Source organism: Pseudopodoces humilis, chromosome 21 (assembly GCF_049639895.1).
Source record: "Pseudopodoces humilis isolate 2021_Gansu_Grassland_sample_001 chromosome 21, ASM4963989v1, whole genome shotgun sequence".
Classification (NCBI taxonomy): Eukaryota; Metazoa; Chordata; class Aves; order Passeriformes; family Paridae; genus Pseudopodoces; species Pseudopodoces humilis.
In genome coordinates, this window is record NC_142220.1 from 3901738 (window position 1) to 3926201 (window position 24464).

Here is a 24464-nt window from a genome sequence, read left to right on the forward strand (position 1 = left end):
CTAAACTGTTTGTATTTCAAGACTGTGAACTTTAAACACTTTCCATTTAAGGTTAAAACTGACACCACCCTCTCCAGCTTTGGAAGACCAGGGCTTTGCAGCAGAGGTGCGCTGCTCTCTTCAGGGATATGTTGGCACATGCAACTTTGTTCAACTTGGCCCTGCTTGTTAGGACAGGGGCTTGATGTAAAGCTTGATCTGAACACTCTCAAACTTCAGGGGGATTAGAAAACCAGATGCAGGCTTCTCAGAAAGCATCTGCCTGGAAGGATTTGAAACCAAGCTCACAGATTCCAGTGTTTCTGCACTGCAGAGTGTTTCAAATTCCACTCTGAGTCTTGCACCAAGCCTATTTTGTGTTGACACAAGCATGTCATTCAAGGCAGGAATACTTGCAATTAAAAACAACATAAGGTAACACATGAGCCAACAGTTCACACCAAAGTCAACCCTTCAGCCTGCTCAAATTATTAGAGGGAACAGAGTGCCTGTCACAGGACCAATATCATAAATCTTGGATGAACACAAAAAACATTGGCAGTACATCAGTTGGAAAACTTAGGGTCGCTCTTTTAAATGCTCATACATCTTTAACAAGATTTCCCCTTTCTATGCCCACAGTGTAAGATACCATTCAAAGAACTGAGACCCTGCTGCAGGTTAATAGGTTTGCTGGGTTTATGTTGTGGAGGTGGCATAAGAGTGTGGCATAATATGGTGGCTCATAAGAGCAGGGTGCCACTTTGAAGTTGCCCTTGCTTTTCTTCTCATTACTTCACTTTGTAGGTGAAGATAATGATACCAGCCAGTAAAATAATTCAGATTTGCTGAGCAAGAGGTTTTGTCTAAATACTGAGGTGCTAAGAAATGAAAACAAGAGTTTTACATTTTCTTTGAATAGCCAGCAAATAAATGAAAGCTTGTTTTGGGTGCATCTGTTGTTTCCTTTGAGACCTACAGGGAATGATTTGCAAGAGGAAATAATTGTAGGAAATGTGTTCATATTTCCTGTTGATAAGGTAGAGGACTTAATTCATACATCAGATTGAGATAGTGTTTCTTGCTTTTATATAACCACAAAATCCAGCCTATCTCAGTGTCTTTTAGAAACACTGCTGCTTCACTTGTTGTTTTATCCCATCTTTTAACTGGTCTGCTTTCACTTTTAAACTGAGAAAACTCCTCCACTGTTGGGGTGACTATGTGAATAATTTCACAAACTATAGGAAAAATGCTGGTGGCAGCAGCTCATCCTGACCATCTGTTGCTTCCAAGGACACCAGTGTAAATCCCTTTGTAACAAAGGTCATTTTGTGAAGCTGGGTAAGCCTATGTAGGCATGGGGAAGGAGCTTGTGATACTTTACCCTCTGTGATTCTGAGTTGCAAACAGAGACACCGGAAGCTTGGGTATTAGAGGATAAATTAGTGGTGGAGTTGTTAGTCCTGGAGTACCAGCTGCTCATAGGACAGCTTCCTAGCTTGGCAGGAGGAACTGGAATCTACTAAAAAAATAAGCAAAGCACACAATCCCAATAATTTGGTTTAGTGATGAAACCACTTTAAAATAGTTTGAGTAGATCTTCAGCTGATACAAACTTTGGCAACTCATTACCCTGGCAGAACCTCTGTCCCTGTATGTGCCCCTGTGTAATGCCTGTGTCATTTCTTATTGAAAGCTCATGTTCAGTGAGCTCAGGTTCATTACTGCTGTATTCTTAATATAGTGGGCTTTCTTTATGTTACTTTTCACTCTGTTGACCTTTACAGAGCAAAACCTGTGAATATGGCTCAATGGCTACATTTATTTCTAAGCAGGTTGTATCAGGTAGGGTTATTTTCCAAGCTGATGATAGCTAGTTTCAGGACATGTAGATGAAATCAGCCTTGGAAAGTTAACTTCCGTGATTCAGCAATTCTTGATTCTTTGGCCTGAATTCTTTTAATCAAATGTTTTCTGATCTTCCTGCAACTTCTGCCTTTAAGACCTAGAAACTCTCTTCATTGTATGATGCAGGAATTTAAGAGTGAGTTGTACACATAAATCATATGTATTTGTGATCTTACTTTATTGTTTTATTTTCCTCAAAGGGAAATAGTGCTCAGTCCTCTTTGAGCTGTTGGTCTTTAGTAAGATTTACATGGAGCAACACATTTTCTGTGACATCTGGGGTAGCAGAGGATGCCAAGTTCTCATTGTGCTGCTTTGCAATTTTAATCAGTGTAGCTACTGTGGACTCCTATTCCAACATTAAACAAGTTGTTTAGTATTTCTACATCTACCTCAGGAACTACTCCAAAACATTCCTGTTCTCACTGAGGAGTTCCTTCCTTTGCTTAACACATTGTGGAAAACGTAAAAATTATTTTACCTCAGCTAAAGTAATATAATTCCACTTCTAATCTTCATCTAGACACCAGAGTAAACATGCCACATTGTAATATAGTTCTGGCCGGCTACAGTTGGTTGGGAATTGTGTAACTCCCTTGTTACATGCTCAAATATTCCTGGGGAAGTAAATAGATGTGATGGTGAGATTAAACAGGACCTATACCCCACAGCAGACAGTACAACCTCCTACTATGCAACTGGAGATCCAGATAGCAAGGAAAGTCTTCTAGCTGAGCAGGTCTTCACAATGTTGCTGACAATAGTATGGTAGAATTAGAATAGCAAGGTCAAAGGTAAAACCGATAGTTCCACCAGAAGCATGGGAAACACATCAAAATAATTTGGTACAGGAATCTCAGTTGCTGCATTCTCCATATAGAACACGTAAGGGAAGTTGGCAGATTCTGTTTCAACTGTAGTTAACTCCTTAAATCAAAAACTGAAGCAGGACAAGTAATCTGACATGAATGCACCAAGGTGGAGTCTGCAAATAGCCACATGCTGAGTCAGCAATCACCGTTGTATTGTCTACTGTCCCTACTGGATTTGCTGGATTACCAGACCTCCCTTTGTTCTCAGCGTTATTTTTATCAGTACTTTCAGTTACATGTTCTTCAAACAGGTCATTATTTTCCTGGTCTGAAACACCTTTTACCTTCTGTTTTGTTTAGTTGTAGCTTATCTGCATCATTCAGATTTGATTGGGTCTCCATCTCTGCAGCTTGCCAGATGTCTGGTCTTTTTAGTGGGATTGGTCAGACAATATCAAGACAGATGAATATTTCTCAGGCTGAGACTGCCTGTCTGCTAGATAAGAACTACATTTAGTTCTGTTATCTGCACTTGTGTTACTAAGTGGATTAGGTTTAATTTGGTCCTTTGGAGAGAAGCGGGTGAGCTGTTCTTCAGACAGATCTGGGATTTTGTTTAAGGACAGGCTTTGTGATGTGGTCTGTAAAGTGCCTTGTAGCCCTGTAGGAATACTTTGTGTGGCTGGTTCCTGACAGCAATTTGGAATGCTAACTTTAATGATTGTGCTTCTAATTATGTACAGAAGTAAATTCTCAGATGAAAGAATGGGGAGTTTCATCATGTGTCCCATTAAGTCCAGCAGGGTTTCTGTTGTGCAGGGGAGTGGCTGCCTAAAACTGGCACCTGATAGCTGCAGCAAGGGGAAGGGTTTCTTAAGAAGGGTTTCTTACGCTGCACAAGGCACCTTCCATTCCTCCACAGTGTGCAACTTTGATTAAAAGATGTCTTGACTTCTTAAATGAGCCATATCTTTGTCATGTGTTACATTACTGTCATGTATCTTTTATGTCATTTTTCTCCCCCAACAAGGGGCTAGATGTGGGCATTTGGCCAGCATGTGGCTGGTGAGATTTAGAGGTCTGGGGAAATTGGCAACACTCAGCCTTTGTGATTGCCAAACAAAAGGGCAAAGTTCAGTGTCCTGCTAATGGACTTAACAATCATGTTCCATGATTGAGAGTCCAGGTATTTGGAAAATGGCCTCTTTTGCTGTATATCCTCTCAACTTTGGGTTAGTTATTCCCATTCAGCTTACCTAGGTATTGGATATTGCTAAGGCTTTAATGCCAGCTTCCACCATAATTCAGTCCTCCAGGCTTGGCAATAGGATTTCTCTGGTGTCAGGGCTTATCTCTGTGGTTTTTGTTTCACTTTCTGCTTGAATTTTCCATTTTTGAAGGATTCTTTCATTTTTTTTTTTTACACAATTTTGTATCTTTTGTTTGCTTCTGCCTGGGATTAAATTTAGTTTTTGTTTCTGCCTGTAGTACATAGACCCAGAAACTGGTGCCAGGTAGAGGAAAGAAAAGTGTCCTCTGTTATGGCAGCATCCACCTTGTGCAACAACTCGGGACTGTATCAGCAGCAAGTGTGGGAGGAGGCTGAAATGAGGAAAATATGGGAGAACACAGAGGGTGCAGTAACTGTGCTCATTTGTACAATGGGAGTGTGCTTCAAGTTTCACTTGATTGCTTCCTCTTTAATTGAAGCCTTGCCTAATTGAGCTGAGAGCTTTCCCTTCTCTAGTTCAGAGTACTGTGTACTGAGTTCCCTTCTCTGTGTTCAGAGTACTTTAAAAAAAGTACACAGTACTTTTTTGAAGAGGAAAATTTTTTCCTCTTTATTTGCTGTTTTACTTTAGACATGACACTGATGTGAGAGGAATATTTATTTTTAGTGCTTCTTCCCGTGATTAATCCATGCAGGTTCTGCTTGATGGTTCAATGCTATTTTAATGATGTAGGCAACAGCTGTTTTCTCCATGTCTTATCAAATATCCTCCATGTTCTAACATAATAACAAAGAAGTTTCTTTATTCTTGGCTAGTCTGAATTTCCACCCAAGGGATCTCATTGCATCTTTTCATGGGACTGCAATCTAGGAATAGGTACTTGTGGCTGGATAGGTAGATTCTGCTTTAAACAAATAATTATTTTTGAGGATTTAATATCCATTTTGTATGGAATCTGTTGTTACACTTAGAATGGCAGGCAGGGCCAATATTTTTAACAGCTCAGTAGTTTTAACTGTTGTCTCGTTGCTTTGGTAAAATAATGAGTATACCAATCTGCTTTGCCATCAGATGCTGTAGGGATGATTTAATTAGACTAATCACTTCCATTAACTGTGTTTTAATGCTTCTGTTTACAGATTCTTATTTTGGGATTTTTTTTTTCCTACATATTTTCTCTCATCCTTTTTTGTTGCCTGTTTGCTATCACAAAATTGATACTATAACAATTGTCTACTTTTACAGGAGGTCTCTCAGTGTTATCTGACAAAATGTGGTACCTGCACTACTGGCAATGGTGTCCTCTCATCTCCATGTCCCTCCCAAAGCAGGATAGCCTGAACTGGAACTCAACTAGAAAACTAGGACAAAATCCTGTGAATTACAGCAGTGTTGGCATATCTTGAGAGACCAGAACTGTGATGATGCCACATATCCCAAATTTCTTCTGCTTTCATATTTTCTGTGCTGATTTTTAAGATCTGTCAGAGATATGGTTTTCAGTGGAATCTGTCATGTTTACGAGTTATAATTATCCTGAAAAAATTCTGGATTTGTGAAATAGTTGCTCGCTTTCAAGCTTTTTGCAGTCAGCAGTATACAACAGAGTAATGTGGTTTATTCTTAGGCCTGGAAACTTATTCTACTACCTAAGTGCTTAATCAAATTCACTCATAGTACATAGCATATTTTCCTTGCTTAGCAGTGAATTTAAAAAAGCCTTTTACAGGTGTATCTCATTCTGATATAACATTCTACCATAGCTCAGTACCATGTTTATTCATAAACTTTCTATCCATAGAATTGCATACTTTTCAAGTAACTTGGATATTGAACAGGATTTGGAAGACAAAGTATTTCAGCTACTCTTAACAACTTAAGAGTTAGACACTACAGAACATTGTCTGTTGTGTCTTGTAAAAAATGGAACATTTGCAAACACTTCACTTGGTTTATAAAAAAATGAAGTTCTCAAGGACAATGACAGCAGAAGTAGAAACCATGTAGCTATTTTTTTTTTGTCAAGGCTGATACGAAAATTGTATTTGGAAGAGAACTGTGTTGTAAAGCACCTGAGAGGCCACTGCTAGTAAATGTGAATAACTTCATATATTGAAAAGCATGAATCTGCTGGAAAAAAATGGTTTGAATTCCAGTCTCCAATTTGATAGATATCTATTAAAATGGATATTGAAAATTCCAGTGTTGCTATAGTTACCACAGCTTCCTTGGTTCCAGGACTGCAGTGCATTTCACTTCAAATAAGAATTCCTTTCCCTCTTCTTCTTGAAGTATAATCAAATAGAACTTTCAGGAGTGCTTTTAATTTGCATGCATTAATTGGTGAAACTTGTTGCCACAAAGAATCAAACCCCCAGAAATATAGCTGTTACCAAAACATATACTTCTATTTCACAGCATCTTTGAATTAAATCTTATAAAATTGTATTCTTTGGTTCTGAACTGTAGAGCAGAAGTGACCATCTTTTGGCTAGGAGGACACTGGGACTCACAGCAACTCACTGAGTGTGGGTAAAACTCTATCAGATGCTCTTTTATTGGGTGTCCTCTGTGTTTGTATGAGTGGTTGATGCCCAGTTGTTCTTCAGATTAGTTTTGTACTTTAGAATACTTCTGCTGTAACTACTCCTTTGAGTAGTAAATGAGAAAGGTTAAGGAGGAATGACTTTTATGGTCAAGCTCTGCTATTATTGTTCCATTAAGGCTCATTTCCTCTGAAGCTGCAGGTGCTGCCACCATGTCATTGTGACCAATTCATGAGTTTTTGGAAAATACAACATGTTACTTGTAATTTGGAGAGATGATCATAAGCCCCATGGTGAGAGCCTATTAGACAATAACTGTGCAGCTTTCCTAGTGGAACTCAGTAAATGATATTATTAAATAATATTAGCAAGGTTGTAAAAAGAATACAGAGTGAAGTAGAGGAAATAAAATCAAGGGATTTTTGCTCTGTTGTCCTGGAATCTGCCCCACACCAACAGCACATCTGCCCAGCAAAGTTCAAAGATCAAGTGCTTCTGTCATTGCTTACTTCTGTCAGGGATTGTTCCCTTTTTCTGGAGCACAAAGGAGCCTGTGTTGAGGCATTTCCCATCATGCTCTCTATGCTTATTATGTAAAGTTGACTCACTTCTTGTGGCCGTACATTTTCTGCATATTATCAAACTTTTTTTTTATCCCATGTGGAGTTTCTGCTTATGGTTTTAACATGTACATTTGTGTCTGTAAATAAGTAATGGAGAAGAACTGTGTGCTGAATTAAGTCTGCTTGCTTTAGAGCTGCAAGGCTTTGTCCCTCAGGAAAACAGTCATGTCAGGAGACATGAAAGCATTCAGTTGTTTGCTGTGAGCGTGCACATCTGACCAAGCTATGGCATTCCTGGTCACACTATTCCCCATTCTGTTCCTTGCTGTCCACTCAGGTGTGGCTGATCCAGCTGGAGGAGAGTGCAGTGATGGCCTTTCACCCTGCAGCATCCACAGAGGAGAAGGAGGAGGAGAGTGTGAGTCTCTAATGTAGTACTCGTGGCTTGATTCATCCTTGACTTGAGCAGTCTCTAGGAGTGCCTAAAGTGAAGGTGAAAACCAGGAAATGAAGTAACACCAAATGTGAGTGCTGGTGTAGCTCTGACATGTACATAAAATCTCCTTATATCAAACTACTTGGTTATTTCAGGGTGGTAACTGTACCAATCTTCCTGAGGTTTATGAGTAAGATACCTATTTTAGGTCTTTGCTTGCCTTAGGTCCATCTGCTCTGTAAGAGTTGGAGTTGTGTGCTCTTTAGCTGGAGTAAGAAAAACACATATAATTTTGTACACAGAGAAGAAAGGGATTAAATTTTGAAGTTACCTCAGTAGCCATATCCTCTTTTTCATATTAAATGAATAGGGAACTGCTTATTTAAATTCTACAAACAGCTTTGAAAATAGCCAAACACCCTCACAGATCTGCAACATGTACTCTAGATAGATTGTTGTGAAAACAAAATGCTTCCCATAATGTGCACCCTTACAAGTACATACTTGGGTCCATTCAGGGCATATTTCTGAAAGAGCTTTTTCACCAAAACCAGTGTGTTTGAAAGTTCAATTTTCTGGCACTTTTGAATCTGCTCCCTGAACGCATTCTGAGGCTTGGAAACATCGTGTGGTTTGTATAAATAAAAACACCAAATTGCCTGGGGTGCATCTGTGGCCCTTGCTGTGCAGGCTGGCTGTTTCTCTGCCATCAGCCTGACATTTCCAATCAAATTTTTAATGGACTCCTGGGGCTCCCCCAGTTTCTGTTCAAGCAGAATCTGGCACCAGTCTCCCCAAGTCCATAGCAATGAAAAGCTTTATTTTAGCTTTTGATTGTACAGAAATTTAGTGACAGTAGGAAAGAAATAAACTGGTTGGATGAGTGCCAGAATAGCAGAAAAGAGCTGTCTTTAGAAAAAATTCATAACCTGCATTTTATTTTGTCAAATTAGGAAGCACAAAGTATAGGGCAACCATAGATCAGACTTCTCTGTAATCTTTCCCAGATTTTGACAGATTGACAATTTTAATTAAGAGTGCTTTGTTTAATTCATTTTGTCTTTACACCTGAGAGTGTTCACAGGCCTGTGCAGGTTTGGACTGCAATTCTGCTCTTTTTTTTTTTAAATATAATTGTTGGTCATTAAAGGAAATTGAGGCAAATGTTATGAAGGCTTTTAATTTTCATTCCTGTTCAGGAAGTTCCCAGATCCCCTCTTATGCTTACATAAGTTATTTTAAACAGTTTCTTGTATTTCAAAACTTCTTGTTGTAAAGGAAGTGTGAACCATAAAATCATAACAGTTGCCACTTTGTGGTAATCATAGGCGCCTCAGTTCTCAGTAAAGGAAACCTTTGTGTTTGTTTCTCAGATTTGTAACAGCAACTTTTGTAACTGGTAAAGGCTGAAGTCCTGTGATCTGTATGGAACAGATGTTGGGATTTTATATCAGAAGGGTATCAATTAGTTTCCTCTCTATCCTTCTGGGAATTACAATTATTATTCCTCCATACAGTAGGTGGAGACAAAGACCTCATGAATTTTATCGTGTCTCTGCACACTTATTTTATTAGCTATGCATGGGCTCTCCTGATTTTTGGTTTATTAAATCCCTTTATAAAAATAACAACTATCATACAATTTTGTTCTAAAGGTTGTTAATTTATGTTCACATTAATTCTGTAGTTATTTTGCTGGCTATTATTGATATATTGGCTTTCAAATATGAGGGGTGATTTGGAGATTGGTCTGTGAAGCCCTTCTGTTCAGGTTCAGATCTGTCTTAGGCCCAAAAATTCAGAGGTCAAAGCACACCCAGGATAGACTTCAAGTTTGAACGTATCTTGAAATTCCCAGTGGTGTGGGAGTTGGAGTTCTGTGCAGACTGGAAGATTGAGGTGTGGTCTGCCTCTGTTTATACAGTGAATTTATATGTGTGTGTATGTTTATATAAATCCAGTGCCTGTTTGCAGGTGGGTGTTTGTGTTTACAGCATGTGTGGCTACGCACAAAATATGGTCCTGGCATCCTGCCTCTGCCTCCATTTACCCGAAAATTTACAATGTAATTTGGAGTCATGAGAACAAATGAGGTGTAATACATAAAGTAGGAGAGATGGTTTTATTCACTTTTCAGAGAGAAAATGGAGTTTACCAGTTTCTCAGATCCATTGGTTGACTATTTCAAGTCATCTGTAGATACATTTTTATTTTAATCTTCTCTTTAATATAATTTACACAAGGCTGTTGATGGTCTATAACAGAAGAAGTCTCTGCCATATACATCATGCTATGTGTATTGAAGTTAACTGAAGTGGTCATGCCAGAGAAGGATTTCCAATAGTATGACAGTTCAGGATAGGTTTCCCATTATTTTGGATGTCAAGCAGGTTGCCTTAGGAGAAAAGGTTTTATCAAATCTGTTCCTCATGCTTAGCTAAGACTACAGTATGACAAAGCCCTGTGATTTCAGCAGGTCATGGTAGGACTTCCTCTTTCATTCATCTCAGGCTGGTCTGATCAAAGTTTCTGTGGTTCTTAAAACAGAGTTCACCTAGTGAGGTGTTTATGTGACAGCATCGATTCAATAATGAGAAGTGGAGTTTTATCCAGTAAGGAGGAGAGAAGAAGAGTTAAAGAGGAGCCCACATGTTGGGTAAGATCAGATACTTGAGCTCAGAAGACATTTAAGCAAACCTTTAAGGAGGGATTTTATTGCTGACTCAAAAAATTTGAGAGTGGTTGTTGTCAAGTACCTCTGTTCCTTGTCCACCTGTGAGGGGAGAAGGTTTGTCTTCTGAAAAGGAATGCCTGGGATTAAGTTTAAACAGGAGAATGAGTTGTTGTCTGTTCACTTCCTCATTATGCCAAGTAGTTTTTTGGGGGGGGACAATTAATTTCACTGGAATCCTGACAAAATCTCCCTCATATGGAAGAGCTGTGTACCTTCGATTTTTCACTCGTGGGCAGTATATGCTACAGAAAATCAAAATGGAGGTTATTATTAAATATAGTTCAAATGAAGAGGCAAGGAGCTGAGCAGTTTTCTAAAATTAAGACAACACACGGTTTGGGGGTAACTGATAAAGATGTGCGGAGTCAGTGCCTAGCACAGTATCATATCTGTTCTGGTAAGGTGGTGTTTGTAGGGCATCTCTTTGAATAAATCAAAATATCCTCCTGTAAACATCAGTGGGAAGCTGAAAATGACATACAGGTGGGTGTGTGGATCTTGCCTCTAGTGATGCACAGAGCCTGTCTTTCCAGTGTCATTCAAGTATAGACAGAAAGTCTAAACATCCTAACATTGCTTTAACTCTCAAGGACATTCAGCTCTTCAAATCCAACATGGTATTTTCTGGTTTTGACCTACTGAGTTAATTACAAGGATTGAACAGAAATCCTAACTTGGACTATAGATGATGGTAGTGAGGGAATGTGCAGTCAGTGTTACTGCTTGGTACAAGAGTTACTTTTATTGGTCTCAGAGTTATGGTTCATCAGAGTTTCTTCTATGCTACTTTACTCTAAGAGTGTGATTTAATTAAAAATGTCTATATCTATATAATAAACTCATTAGATCATTAACAGGCATAGCCTATTCCATTTCTGAGATTTGTAGCACTATTCACTGTAAATCCAGTGCAATGCATCTTCAGTTAGGAATGCTGCCAGGCCTGAGGGCTCTGGAGGAACCGTGCTTCTGATGTGTCTATCTGAACTTTGCTAGGCTGAGGAAATAAGGTTTTGAGGAGCCCAGAGCCAGATGGGGGTGGTCAAACTAAGGGCTCATTCTCTGGCTGTATTTATCTGCATCTTCTCTTTGAGCACCAGATGCTGATAAAAGATGTTCTCTCTAAGTGAGCTTGTGTAGGAGTGCCCAGGTTTGTGCTCCTCTGGGCTGGGGCAGTACAGGGGATGTTCCAGGGAGGGGGATGTCTGTAGCTTTTGGACTGACCATGTGAGAACACAGCTTTCTCCCCTCCTCTGAGTACTCCATTGTTTGCTGAGGTTTCCCTTCTGTCTGAACAGAAATCACAATTAAGGAAATAACATTTATAGAATTTAAATTACATTATTTTCTATGTGTTGTTAGATATTCCACACAAAAATGTAGAAATGGATCATTATACATGCCATCCAATTTACTGGTTTTCTGTATATGAATTTCCCTTATTTTCCTCTATAAATGCTTGCACATAATTAATACATGGTATTATTCATATGCTCTATCAATAGCAAGGATAATTGATGAGGAAGAAAAAACCCAGCAAGCAAGTCTGTTTGGTTATCTCCACACTTGTTTAAAAATGCCCTTGGAAGTGGAAGGATAATGAATGTTGTGCTGTCTGTTAGTTTGATTTTTAAGGTGATGACATGTGGATAATCTCTGGTGGGCTTGAAAAATGAAGCTGCCATAGCTGCAGACTTTCAGTGCAAATGGTTTGGGCAGAGAGGTACGAAGAGCTCTAAACACAGAGGTAAGACACTGGCATGGACAGAGCTTTTCATTCCAAGGTGTAGTTTAATGTTTGTTTTGGCTTTGCTGTTCCTGTTGGCTTACATCTATAGGATGCAGACTGCTCTGCGAAAGGAAGAATGAAGTGTCAAAAGTGGCTGGAGGGAGACTTTGAAAGTTATTGAATTTGTGAGCCAGTAAGTAAGTGGGCAAATGCAGTGTTAACTTGGAAGGAAGTAAATTTCATTTAAGCATGTTATTTTGTTCACAGAGGGCCAAATCCTGAGAGATACTAAGGATTAAGTGTTTTTGATAAAATGCTCTTTTGTAGATTCAACTTCAAGTTGGGTTTTCCTCTTCAGATATGCATAAGATTTGGCTCTGTCTGTGATAACTACTTTTGCTCAAATTATCTATCAAACTGCTTTGTAATGTCTGACTCAAATGCACGTAACATTTGCCTAAAAAAATGTGTTTGGGGAATGAAAGACTTTGCTTGAGGTCTCTGCTATTAAATCTTTGCTGAGGGGCAGGGAGAGGCTGTGAGTTTTTTGGCGAAGTTAATAAAATGTGTGGATTAGTGAAGTGCTGATTAGTGAGGTTCTATTGTCGACAGAAACATTCCTGCCTTAGCTGAAACCCAGATGGAAAGCTGCCCGCCTCAATTGCGGAAAATGGTTTATGTTGCTGCTTTACTGGAGTATGTTGCTGAGGTTGCAGCAGAGTGAATCTTACTGATGTCTTGAAGTGTAATTAACTCTGTTGTTCGATGTAAATATTTGAGTACTGCTCATTCGGTCTCTACAGGGCCCTGTTTAAAACTATTTTTGCCAAAGAGCTCAAAGGCCAGTAGGAATGTGTGTGCATTAATAAACTTCTCTTTGTCCTGGACTTGATCCAGAGTTTATAGAGGGCACATAGGACGAGATCTTCCCATCTCATGTATTTACAGTAGAGCTCAGAGTGCTTGATCAAGGCTTCATTGTGCTGTCATTGTGGCCAGGGTTTAGTTTAGATATGAAACTGCGGGATGTGGACACAACAGTCAAAGGGACTCAGGGTACTGGAAGGGCTGGGGAAGAAAAAAAGAATAGAATTCATGAGAAAAATAGTGAATTCTGTTATCCTTTTATGTTACATAAAAATGATAGCTTTTTTAAGGTGTAGAGCTTCCATTTTTGGTCCCAAGCATTAGCTTAAATGCTCAGAATGATGCTTAAAAGGTCAAAACAATACTCTCAGGAAAATGAAGTTATATTTCCTTGCAATCATGATATTTTTGGGGAGAAAAAAAAATGCATTCTGCAAAAAGTTTTGTCAGTTTTTAAAAAATAAAATCCTTATTTCTGAGATCTGAAATATTTCTTTCAAAAACAGAGTGTCCTTCCTTAGTGAAATGTCAAATTGCTTCTGAGATATTACACGTTATATTCTCTGTGTCTGGACTCCCCAGAATGCCTGTTTTTGTGCTGTTTCTTATTTCTGAAGACTCTGATCCTGTAAGCTTAAGCAAGAAAACCTGTGGCAGGGTAAGAATGCAGCCATTCAGCAGCAGATGCTCAGCTTCCATGGGCTTAGTCTACATCTCCCTTTAGATCCACAGTGTTTCCAAATGAAAACATCTCTTCTGCCAAAGGGGATTTTTTTGTTTGTTGGCATTTTGAATTTTCACCAGAAATGCCTTTCTGTTTATCTCTTATGAGCTGTGCTTCTGAGCAGCTCTCCTCAGTTTCTGCAACAGTGAGGATGAGCAGGATTCTGCAGTAATTGCACAGCAGGGGAAGCAGCATTGCTCAAACAGTGCTGGAAAATGAGGATCAAATTTCATTTCATTCCTGCCTTGCTCTGGTGATGTTCTTGGTAATTCCATTATCCTGTGTTAATTTCTACCCTGCTATAAAATACGCTATAATAGTGACACTTATCTCCTATGGATGTTATCCATTTTATTATTTTCTGTACTTTGAGATCCTTGAATCTTAAATCACTGATTGTTCCTGTTAATGGGATTGTCCAGCTTGGTCTTCAGATCACTGTCGAAACTGCAGACAAAGATAAGCAGCACTTTGGAGATGTTGCTTTGAAATTGCTTATGAATTAACTTTTTGTTCTCTGAAAATGTAAATAAACACCAGGATCAAAGAGGAGTGTTGGAGAGATGGCAACGCTTTTGCTGTAGCTCCTGGTCCTGAATCCCTGGCTTTTTCTGAAGTTACATCCATAGGAAATTGTTGCCTCAGCCTGGCTCCTGCTGTCTGTGTGGATGATGTTCACCATGAAGATGTGATTTTTTTTTTCTTTATTGTCCTGCAGAAGTCAAGGGAGCAGAACAGGCTGGGGAAGCTGGCAGGAGCTGCAGCAGAGCAGCAGTGCAGCTGCACTTCCTCTCCAGGGAATGCACTGTTCAGGTGTTGGTTGGTGCTGCACCTGCCTTGGAGCTTGTGTGGGTAGCTACTGAAGAGTAGCTACATGGAAATTTCCCACTCAAAGCATATTTAAAAAAAAAAAAAAAAAGGCCAGAAATGGGAAAAGATGACAGAGGGAGTCTTTGTTGATAGAATGGTGGCTATTTGGTGCAGTAGCAAACATCCCTGCTATCTCATTTTAAGGTAGATCCCAGGTATACCATGTGCTCTTGAGTTGCATAACAATACACCTCAACTCATTAATTATTTGTTTTTTTAAGCTATGCTCCTTTCCACATAACACCTCTGGTGTGAGATAACTTTCTGCCAGAACTTTGAGGACAGATTTATTGAAGACTTGAAGATTGAGGCCTTAAACACACACCTGGGGTGGTGGTGCCTGTTTTCTTTAATCTTGTTTGTCTGGAGATGATGGGGGTGGGGGTAGATTTGAGTTTGGATTTTATTTTGTTTGATTTTTTTTTTTAAAAGTAAGATCTCCAAAATAGCAGTAGATGCATACTCCTAAAACCAAAATAAAATAATAAACAGAGGTACTGTCCAGGATTAGAACTTCAGCTGGCATAAATTAATTATTAATAAATTAATAAAACAACAAATTAGTAAGTAACACTTATTAATAAGTATGGATCTTACTTTTGAATAGAAATGCATCATTGCTTTTAGCACGTGTATCATACCTTGCTGCTTAGGGAATTGTAGGCAGAGAACTGAGGCACAGGGAAACGAGGTAGTCTTTGTGAAGTTTATTTTATGTCTCATTTCACAACATTCAGAGCAAAGTAGATATCAACCAAAAATATTTTGCATATTAGGACAGAACAGTCCATCTGCCTTTCTTCCAACACAGCCTTCACTCTACTGCTCTTGGCCTTCTCCTCATCTTGTACATAATTATCTTTCAAAGCCTACAAAATGCAAAAATTTACCTGGTGCTTTCAGTGCTACGTGTTCCTTGTGATATTGGTGTAAATGGGTTAGGTTTTTCATATCATTATTTTCTGTCAGCTTCCTGTGCCTCATGTCTGTTTCCAGCTTTAGGGGAGGGAGCAATCACAGCTGCCTTTAGGTAATCTGGCTGGGAGGTGCTACGTGATTGAGGAAGGCAGCTTCTGGCAAAGCTGGGGCTGTGGCAGCTGGCCAAGGTCATTTCTTAATGCAGTGCTGCTTTTAAATTTAAAATTCCTCCTGCTCTGGTGGCTATATGAGCACCAGGCTGACCCTGGAGGAAGCAGCCAGAACTCAGTAGTGCTGGGGGAAGGCCTGGAGTGCTGGCACATGCTGGGGACACCTTGAGCCGCTCACTGCACTCTTGACTCTTATTCCAATCTTCTTTTCTTTTCTGTTTTTATCTCTATTATGTGACCTGCAAACATTTGGAATTGATACACTCATATAGTCTTTATAGAGAACCTTTCCTGTGACTGAAACTTGGGGACTAATTCATTGCCGTGGAAGGAGAAATAATACTGAAGTTGTGTAGGGAGTGGTGCAGTGGGTGGGTGGTGGTGGAACTGTTCAGCTCCAAATATTGCCCCTTTCATCCCTGCCTGATATGGGGTAACACAAAACCCAAAATTGCCTTAATCCATCAAGAGCTGTACTCTTGAGCACAGTGGTCACTTTTTTGACTGTGGAAATCTGTCCATTTTCTGCCCAGTCTGCGCATTTTCTACTGAAAATGAAATAACACAAAGACGTTGGTGAATGTGTGCAGCTGCAGAGGTGGGATCTGCACATTGCTGTCTGAGGAGCTCAAGGGAAAGCTATTTGGTACTGAGTGTTGCTTTTCTATGGGCTAATAAAATAGGGTATTCAGGACTCTCTGCAACTTGCAGTGTGATTTGATTCTGAATTGCATGGAAGTCTGTCTGTACCACCCCAGCAATCTGCCAGGATATTAAAGTAAATTTAAATTTAATGTTTTTTTAAGCTCCTTTGCTCAGCTAAATGATGCAAAGGGCCTGTTTTGAATTTTCAGCTCTTACGAAGTGGTAATTTTTCCTTTTCTTATGAAATTACATTTTCTGAATCTGCATGAAAAATGGCAGAGGAGCTGCACACAGATCAGCTTGTGCTGGCAAACTATTTTTCCTCTCAAATAACATTTTCTAGTCTACTTCTGCAAGGATGTGAATCTTTTTTCAATCTTACTGGTCTGACAGCAGCTTCATCAGTGTTAAGTCTTAATCTGTGTTTTCGGCTGGTGAAAACTTGTTCCTTGCTTTGATTAAGGGAGTGTTGCCATTTTCTCTTTGACATGCACTTACTATCATGTCAAGAAAATGGAAACCCACTGATGTCTCTGCCCTGTGGTTAAGGGCTCTGCAGTTACGATTCATCCATTCATAAGCAGAGAACTCGGGGAGGTTGTGGAGCCTCATGAGCTCCTGGCATCCTGCTTGTTCTCAAGTGTGCTCTGACCCAGCTGGTGGTGGTACAGAGCTGATGGGTCTTATCCTCTGTGATGAATTTTTTCATCCTGTATTTCCCACCTATAGTTTCAATACTTTGAGACATGCTTTGGAGAGAGATTTCTGAGGAGTACTTAGGATGACCAGTTAGCTGATGTTCCTGTTTGCAGTCTAAGCCCTGCTTCACATAATGCAAATGGTACTCTCCATCTTCTCAGGGAGGTGAAACATTTATTTCAAATAACCTGAACTCATGTTCCAAGTTATCTCTCTATTCAGGCTAAACTCCACCTTCTTACTTCCTTCTCTTTTTAAATGATTTTGCAGTTACAACTATGTATTGTTCACCCTCACATCCTGCTGTAAACTGCTGCGAAACTCACCTTCGTAGGAGACTGCAGTTCAACTTTTTCAGGTACTGCATGGTTTTATAAAATACTTTGGCTTGGTGCAGCTGTGTAAACTAGGATTTTTTTGCCTCTGCATCTTAACAGAGTTTCTTTATTTATTGCTAATTCTGTGCACATTACATAAATATACTCTTGCTTTTAGTGAGATGTGGACTGTGGATCTCAAACTGACATAGTTTTTTCTTCTGGCCCCTCAAAGTCCTGTAGTTTTGTAAACAACTCAGTTTCAGTCTGAACTTCTTTGTAAAGTGAAAATAAATGAAACTGGTTTCCCACCTGGTTTTGTTTATGGTATTTGTTGAAATTCCCAGGAGGTTGTACATAGCTGGTCAGAAATACACTATCGGGTGGTCCCAGCTTGTCGATTAAAATAGATTTTTTAAATTCTTTTTTCTTCCTCAGGGTCGTGAGGGGAAGGGAAAGCTGATGAGAAAGATTCACTGTAGCTGACAGGGAAGAGATTTACTTCTCTTCCATGACAGCTCACATTTTCCTCTGTGTTCTTCCAAGACTGTGTTCAAAGTTCTATTTTGGACTAATCAAGATTTGGTAGCTGGAGCAGAGCTCACCCATCATGTAAGATGCCAAATGCTTTCAAATTCATTGATCTCAGTGGAACATGAGGGAGCTCAGCCATCAGCATGAGTCTTTCAGTTCTTAAACATTTTCAGGCTTTCAAATGGGCTGTTAATCTTGGCTCTGGCAGAGCATCCGAGGACGTCAGCAGTGTGTGATATGTCCCATAAAGTGCAACTTCTAGGAATCCTGTTTTTTGTGTGGAGTGCGTCAGGGCTCAAATTCTGTTTGCATTTAGTCTAATAACGTCTCAAAATGTGTTATTTAGAGCACATTTTAAAAAAAAAGGTTTTGTTAGCATCCAGTCAGTGTCTGGGCAACTATGATTACCTTAAACGAAAATACAGCTGGACTCTCAGATGTAGGGGAATTCAGTACTCTTTATAGGGAATATTAATTTTGAAAAAAATGAAATAAAAGCTTAGACCAAAATCTCCTGCTTCACAGTTTGTACCTTATTTTAGTCTGGTTTCATGTAAAAACCTGCAGTCCTTGTCAGTATACATGAATCTTAAAAAGTTTCAGTACATATATGTAAGAAGGTGGCAGGGACTTGAGTGTTTTTCACTTCCTCCTGTCTATTAAACCTGAGCAACAACAGAGCTTATGGATCCTGGGCAGTATCTGACCCTATAATAACAAAGGGGTGTGACAGGGCATGTCCACAAGGACACTGTTTTTCAAAGCAGCAGACTGCAGTGTCAAACTTCTAAGGGTTAAAAAGACATGATAACAATGAGAATTGTGTTTTTCAGTGCACTGCACGTTCGCAGTCCACGTGAAACAAATTTGGCTGTTGTTGTGATGGGCTGCTTTGTAAGAAGTGTGGCTGCTCTGCAATTACTTATCTTCAGGCTTGTGCCAAGGATTAACCCATGGGTTAAGGCCAAAGGGCCCTGGTCTGTTGCCCATTAAAGTCAGCAAAGAGCCTTGCATCAGCTTCAGCAGCTCCTGGATCAGAGCTGAGATTCATGGTCTGAATGCAGCTCTTAGGCTGTCTTGGTTTTTCAGTGTGACCTGGAAGAATATCACTTTCTCTCACTTCACTTGACTTTGAGCAAAGCTGTTACTCTCTCTGTGCCTCACCAAAAAAAAAGGAGGCTTATAAAATCATTAGTATTTTGAAAGCACTCATCCTAGAGAGGGAGGGGGTTGTAGCAGCAGAGTGGTAAATCCTGCTGTATTGGAGCTGTCCAAATATTATTGCGTGTATTGAAAGAAAGCTCTTAACTGAAGGCTGGTGTTCAGAAGCCAGTCCAGTCCAGGAGTCATCAGAACATCACTGATCTTCTGCAGTAAACCTGGAATGTCAGTCGACTTCGTATGCTTTCACACAAGCACAAGTGTTGAACTTCAGGTTTCTAGTTTAACTATTTGTGTTGCTGTAGAAACAGATTTGACTGTTTTATGGTGATTCTAATCTCTCTTTTAAAATGGTGCTGCATTTTCTTCAAGGTAGATCTAGAGTACAGTACTCTGGAAAGCTTTATTGAGATTTAAAAACATGCCTCATACTAGTCCTTGTAAAAGTCCACATTTATCAGCCACAGTGAAAACACAGTTTATCCTTTGTGCAGCTATACAATGCTATATGTATATAGATACCTATAACTGGAGCAATTTAAAGTTACATTGACTTGATTCAGAAGCTGTTAAAGATGTGCAGATTTTTTTTAATCAGTTCCTGTTGGTCTTTTGTTCATGCCCTTCTCTGGTTAAGTGTTTTCAAGTTAATATTGTTCTATAGGAAGATTTTATTCACAATCATTGCAGTGAGGATTTTTGTTGCAGTTTTGCAGCTGCAAATTTAAAGCAAAAATTAATTGAAAAGTACAGTAGGATGATGTGAATTTCTGACTACAAAATATTTGTATCTTGTCATTTGAAGTATGTGCAGAGCTGTATATCCTCCACAGAATGAAAGTAGAAAGCTTCAGGCTTTCTTGGCAAATTTTGGAATAATTTAATTCTAGTCACTTTGGCAATTCAGGCTTGGAGCAGCTGCATTTGTAGCAGCTTCCACTGGTTAAGCTTCTAATGTTTTTAAAATTTGTATTATTGTATTGTGTTATCAAAATCAATGTTAAATGATCCAGTCCTGTTCTGCTCTAAACGATTTGTACCTACTTGTAAGAGAATATTCTAGAAGAGTTGTCTCTTTGGAGCAGCTTCATATTAGTGTGTTTGTTATGTAGGGAAAGGAGGAAAGACCCTCCCTACTTCCCTTTGAAATTTTACAGGCTTATTTCTGCAATTCTGCCTTGTGGCCAAATGCATTTTGGGTATCAACTGTTGCCTGCTGCAGATCGGGGATCTAAAGATCTCAGGATCTTTGGAGGAGGAGAACATCTGACAAGGCCAGGTTATTTACTGGGAGCATTTCTTCACAAAATGAGATCATTCAATGCCAAAAAGGCTCTGTAGGCAACTGCTTCAGTTCCTGCAACAGCATCAGAGGTTCCCCAAACACCCTCTGGTGGCTTGTTTACCATTAAACTGTGTGTGCCCATGGGCATCCTGACTGATATGCTCTGTCACTCCTTTCAGCTTTTGCATCACCAAATCATACTAGAAATCTGCTCAAGAGGGTCAGAATTCCTAAAAAAGCCCCACTTAAACCCTTAAAAAACTCCACCAAAACAGCACTGCCAATGAGATCTCAAATGAGAGAAATATTTGGCCTGCTGTCTATGTAAAGACCAATTCTTACATGTGCATGAAGAGGACAGGCTGCAGTACTGAGTGCTGCGTTTAACCAGATGTTTGACCTGTGGTCTGTGCATGGAAACATTCAAGCATGTGAGTAAGTTATCATTTTGCACTGGAACCACTTAAACTAGAAATTTCCAATGACAAAGTGAAGAATACTTCTTTTAAGTTGCAGCACAGTAATGGCAGTTAGGATTTATAAGGTCTGCCAAATTCAATAAGCTTGTGTTATAGCCTTTTAAAATTGTTATATCGAACACAGTTTATAAAGAGCCATCTTCCTTCTATTGTTTCATAATTTATTCAGTGTTTTCTTAACTGGCCCATCAGCAGAACAATAAAAATGCCACTGAGTAAACTTTGTTTAATGGTGACCAATTTTCGTCTATGTTACAATAATGTGTGTGGGAAGAAACAATTACCTGGTGATTTGCTGTCAAAGCGGTAAGTGCATTTTCTTTCCAGTTCATTTAGAAGGGACATCACTTTCAGGCTTTTCCTTGTTCTCTTTGTGGGGTTGTTTCCTCTTGTGCGCATTTGGGTTTTTTGCTATGCACACTAGGAAATACTGGATCAGCCCTGGATCCAGGATTCATAAACAGAGCCTCTGCTGTCCCCTGGGCATTATCAGTACAGTTCAGACTTGTTGCTTGGATGTTTACTGAAATCCCCCAAAACAGAACAAACCCCCCAGTGTCAGCTGCTAATGCTATTTTTCATTTGGATTTGCTGTATGAATCAACATCCATTGCTGTTTGTTTAGTTGCTCTTCCATTTTCGGTTGCAGCACAGCAACCCAAAGACATGGTCTGGTCTATTTTCATACCTGTCCAAGATGTTAGGGATGGAAGTGTTTGTGAGTTTTTGGCTGCTGCATGTTGCATTTAGCTTTATTATAATAATGTAAGGAGGCAGTTAGGAATGTTCATTGTGGCCTGAAACTCCTCAAATTTGACACAGTTCTTCCCTTTATTGATTGCTAGTCAGTCCATGGTGTGTTTCCTAGGATGGGAGTATTCTAAGGGGCTCTCAGAATCACTAGTGTAATCTGAAAATCATCTTCACTTTGGAGAGGAGCAGCACATATAGAGACTGTCCAACATCACACACAGAGACTGTTTGTAAGAAAGAAGCTGAAGGTTCAGATACATTAACAGAAAGCAGTTCTCAGAGCTCTTTAGGAGGGCTTGTGTCTGGGTTTGGGACAGCACCCACATATTCCCCCAGCCTGTGGGTGTCTGTAAGCAACATAAAGCTGCTTGATTTATATCCCCTGGTCCAAGATGTGCTTCCTGTGCTGTTTGCAGAGCTTTCATCCTCAGAAATGCCTCTCAATTTCAATGCCCCTATTGTACATTGAAAGGATGAAAAGCTAAATTGACCCCAGGGATTCAAGGTGTTTCCAATCTGAAGATTAGGCTGCTAAACAGCCCTGGGTTATGAATAGCCTCTAATATTTTCTTCAGGCTCTACAAGAGGAGTTAAGGTGTAATCATCTGCTCCATATATCACATTACTCTTCTTGGAGGCCAGAATTCTGGTTAGAAAAACCATATTTGTAATTCATCAATTGTCCTGTGCTCTTCTCCAGTACACTGGCCATTAACCAGCATAGGATTAAACAGCTATCGTTATTTAGGCAGCATCATGTTTATAACAAATTGCTTCCTTAGAGCCCACCTGCTGCTTTCTGTACTTCAAAAGCACAATAAGTTACATCTCAAAATTTGTGTTTTGGTAGATGATGGGGATTTAAATAAAGGGTTTTAAATTACCAGGCCTTAAATAGCTACCTAGAGAGGCAGTGTCTAGCATCTGGACTATTACTGAATTACTCTAGGTCGCTTAATCAGTTAAGGGAGCCCCTAAACTGAAAGGCTGGTGGGAATGAAACCTGACACTATAAGGACAGCAATGTAAGAAAGCTTTGTGAGGAACTCCCAGAGGAGTGTGATGAGTAAGTACATCTTCAGGGAAAGAAACCCAAAGTTGTCTTGTAGGATAGAGAAACACATTCCCTGCAGTGGTTTTCCTCTTGGTTTTGTTTTTTGATGGGTTTATTTTCTGTATGCAGTTTTTGAATGCCTCCAGATCTTTTGGTGCTATAAATCAGTGTAATTCTCTTGGTTTCGATAGGGTTATGTTTATTTACTCCAGCTGAGGATCTGCTCTGTGAGTCTATTCTCCTACTGCTGGAGTTAGCAAGTTCAAGCCCACATTTTGAATACTTCATTGCATGCACAAGAAATTAATCATAGCAATGATGTGTGAAAAGTGTGTGTGAACATTTTTCCACAGGTGGTTCTCAAAATCCCTGCCTCTGCTATCCCCATTTGATACTGACCCTGTCTCTTCTCTCAGTTGTGCAGGTTTTTACACTGGAGTAAGTCCACTGACTTCAATGGGTTTGCCCTTGGTTAACACCTGTCTGTGAAAGTAATGTTAAATCAGGACTCTAATGCTAAACCTTCTGTCTGCACATAAAGTTTTGTATCCCCAAGGGTCCTAGTTTTGGAATTTTTATCCCTCTCCATTTAATGTAGTAATGAGTGATGAGTGATAACTACTGTCCAACACCTACTGAAGAGGAATGTTTCACAGTGTCTTCTGTTGATATTGGCTCAAGCTCAGATTTCCTCAGGAGTAGTTTAGCATTGCCTGTCACTGACTTTGTCTGTCTCTGTGTGGTGTCTTGTCCATCTGCTCGGACACGTTGGGCTTGGAGGGGAGAGGGGCTTGCTTAAATATTACTAATTCTTTTTTATGATGTCCTGAACCATCATGCTGACAAGACACAGGGAGTTGGTACATGGTAAAGCAAGGTGCCATCCATCCCTGTTGGTCTGAGGTTAGCAGGGACCATCTCAGCAGCATCAGGGACCTGAGGAAAACCTGGCTGGGATCATCACACTGATCCCAGAGCACTGCACCTCAGTGTCAGTGCAAACTGGTTCTTAATTTCCTCCAGCCTTCCCTATTTCTCTTTAATTACCAGCATAGCAGTTGGCAGCTCTGGTCTGCTTTTCCAAAACAGTGGCAGAGGTGTGAGTTGAGCAACTTTCCATTCCTTCCCATGGAGCATGTAGGTGGTTTCTCTGTGGCACTCAGAGCAACAGGTGCTTTCCTGCTGTAGAGTTTTTGTATTTCAGGAGGTGATAGGGTAACCCACCTGTGGTCACTTGAATTCTGTGCACTCTTTTGTCCTCTCCTCAGTGCTCCGTTCCTGCAGCTACTGAAGAAGAATGTGCTCAGCCTGGAGACAGCCACTTGGAGCACCCATAGCCTCACCAGAGCATGCAGGATCACAGGTCAGGCATTCAGCACAGATGGTCTCAGTTATGAAGGCACAACAGGGAGAGGATGAGTGAATGGCCATTATGTGGATGTGCGAAAGAAAGGCAAAGAGCCTCTGGAAGCACAGTGGAGCTTGGCCCTTCAAGGGGAGTGTGTGAACAAAGGAGGGCTCTTCCTCCACCTGTCATTGCATGACACAGGAGAGGGACCTTCAGGAAGTCTGGAGACCCTTTCCTGTGCTGTATTTTACTTCTGCTTTCTCTGTAGCAAAGCCTAGGAAGGGTCACCTCATCTTGTTTGCCAGCCCTAGCTCTGTGAGGTGCTGATTCCTGGACAGCTGCCTTTGGCTTTCAAGTAGAAGAGAAATCTCTGTTCAGATAAAATGAACCCTTATGGCCTGGCAGGTGGGAAGTCCCAAAGAAAAAAACTGGAGCTGCCAAATAAATATTTTGCTTCCTTGAAATGCTCCATGCTGGAGTATTAGGTGCAGTTCCCTTACCTGAGGTATTTTAAACGGACATGGCTTAATTTAACTTTCCTGCTGTGCATTTGCATGTGTGCATGGATTAGCAGAGCATGCAGTGCATGTTTGCACACACAATTGCTCTGGCCAGCTGTTTGGGCCTGCACACTGGCAGCTATATTGATTGATTTAATTCTTCTGTTGGCTGCTGAATAATGTGTGCCAAATGCAGAA

General features: G+C 40.1%; 1 protein-coding gene across 1 annotated transcript in view; it reads left to right on the top strand.

The window, feature by feature from the left end:
• COPRS (coordinator of PRMT5 and differentiation stimulator) overlaps positions 1–23752 on the top strand; it is a 31119-nt gene extending 7367 nt beyond the window's left edge. The window contains exons 4-5 of the mRNA XM_088065546.1: positions 7381–7461; positions 23687–23752. Coding sequence (XP_087921672.1) covers positions 7381–7461; positions 23687–23709 — 104 coding nt within the window. The 3' untranslated portion in view covers positions 23710–23752. The remainder of the gene's footprint in view (positions 1–7380; positions 7462–23686) is intronic.
• The last annotated feature ends 712 nt before the right edge of the window (positions 23753–24464 follow it).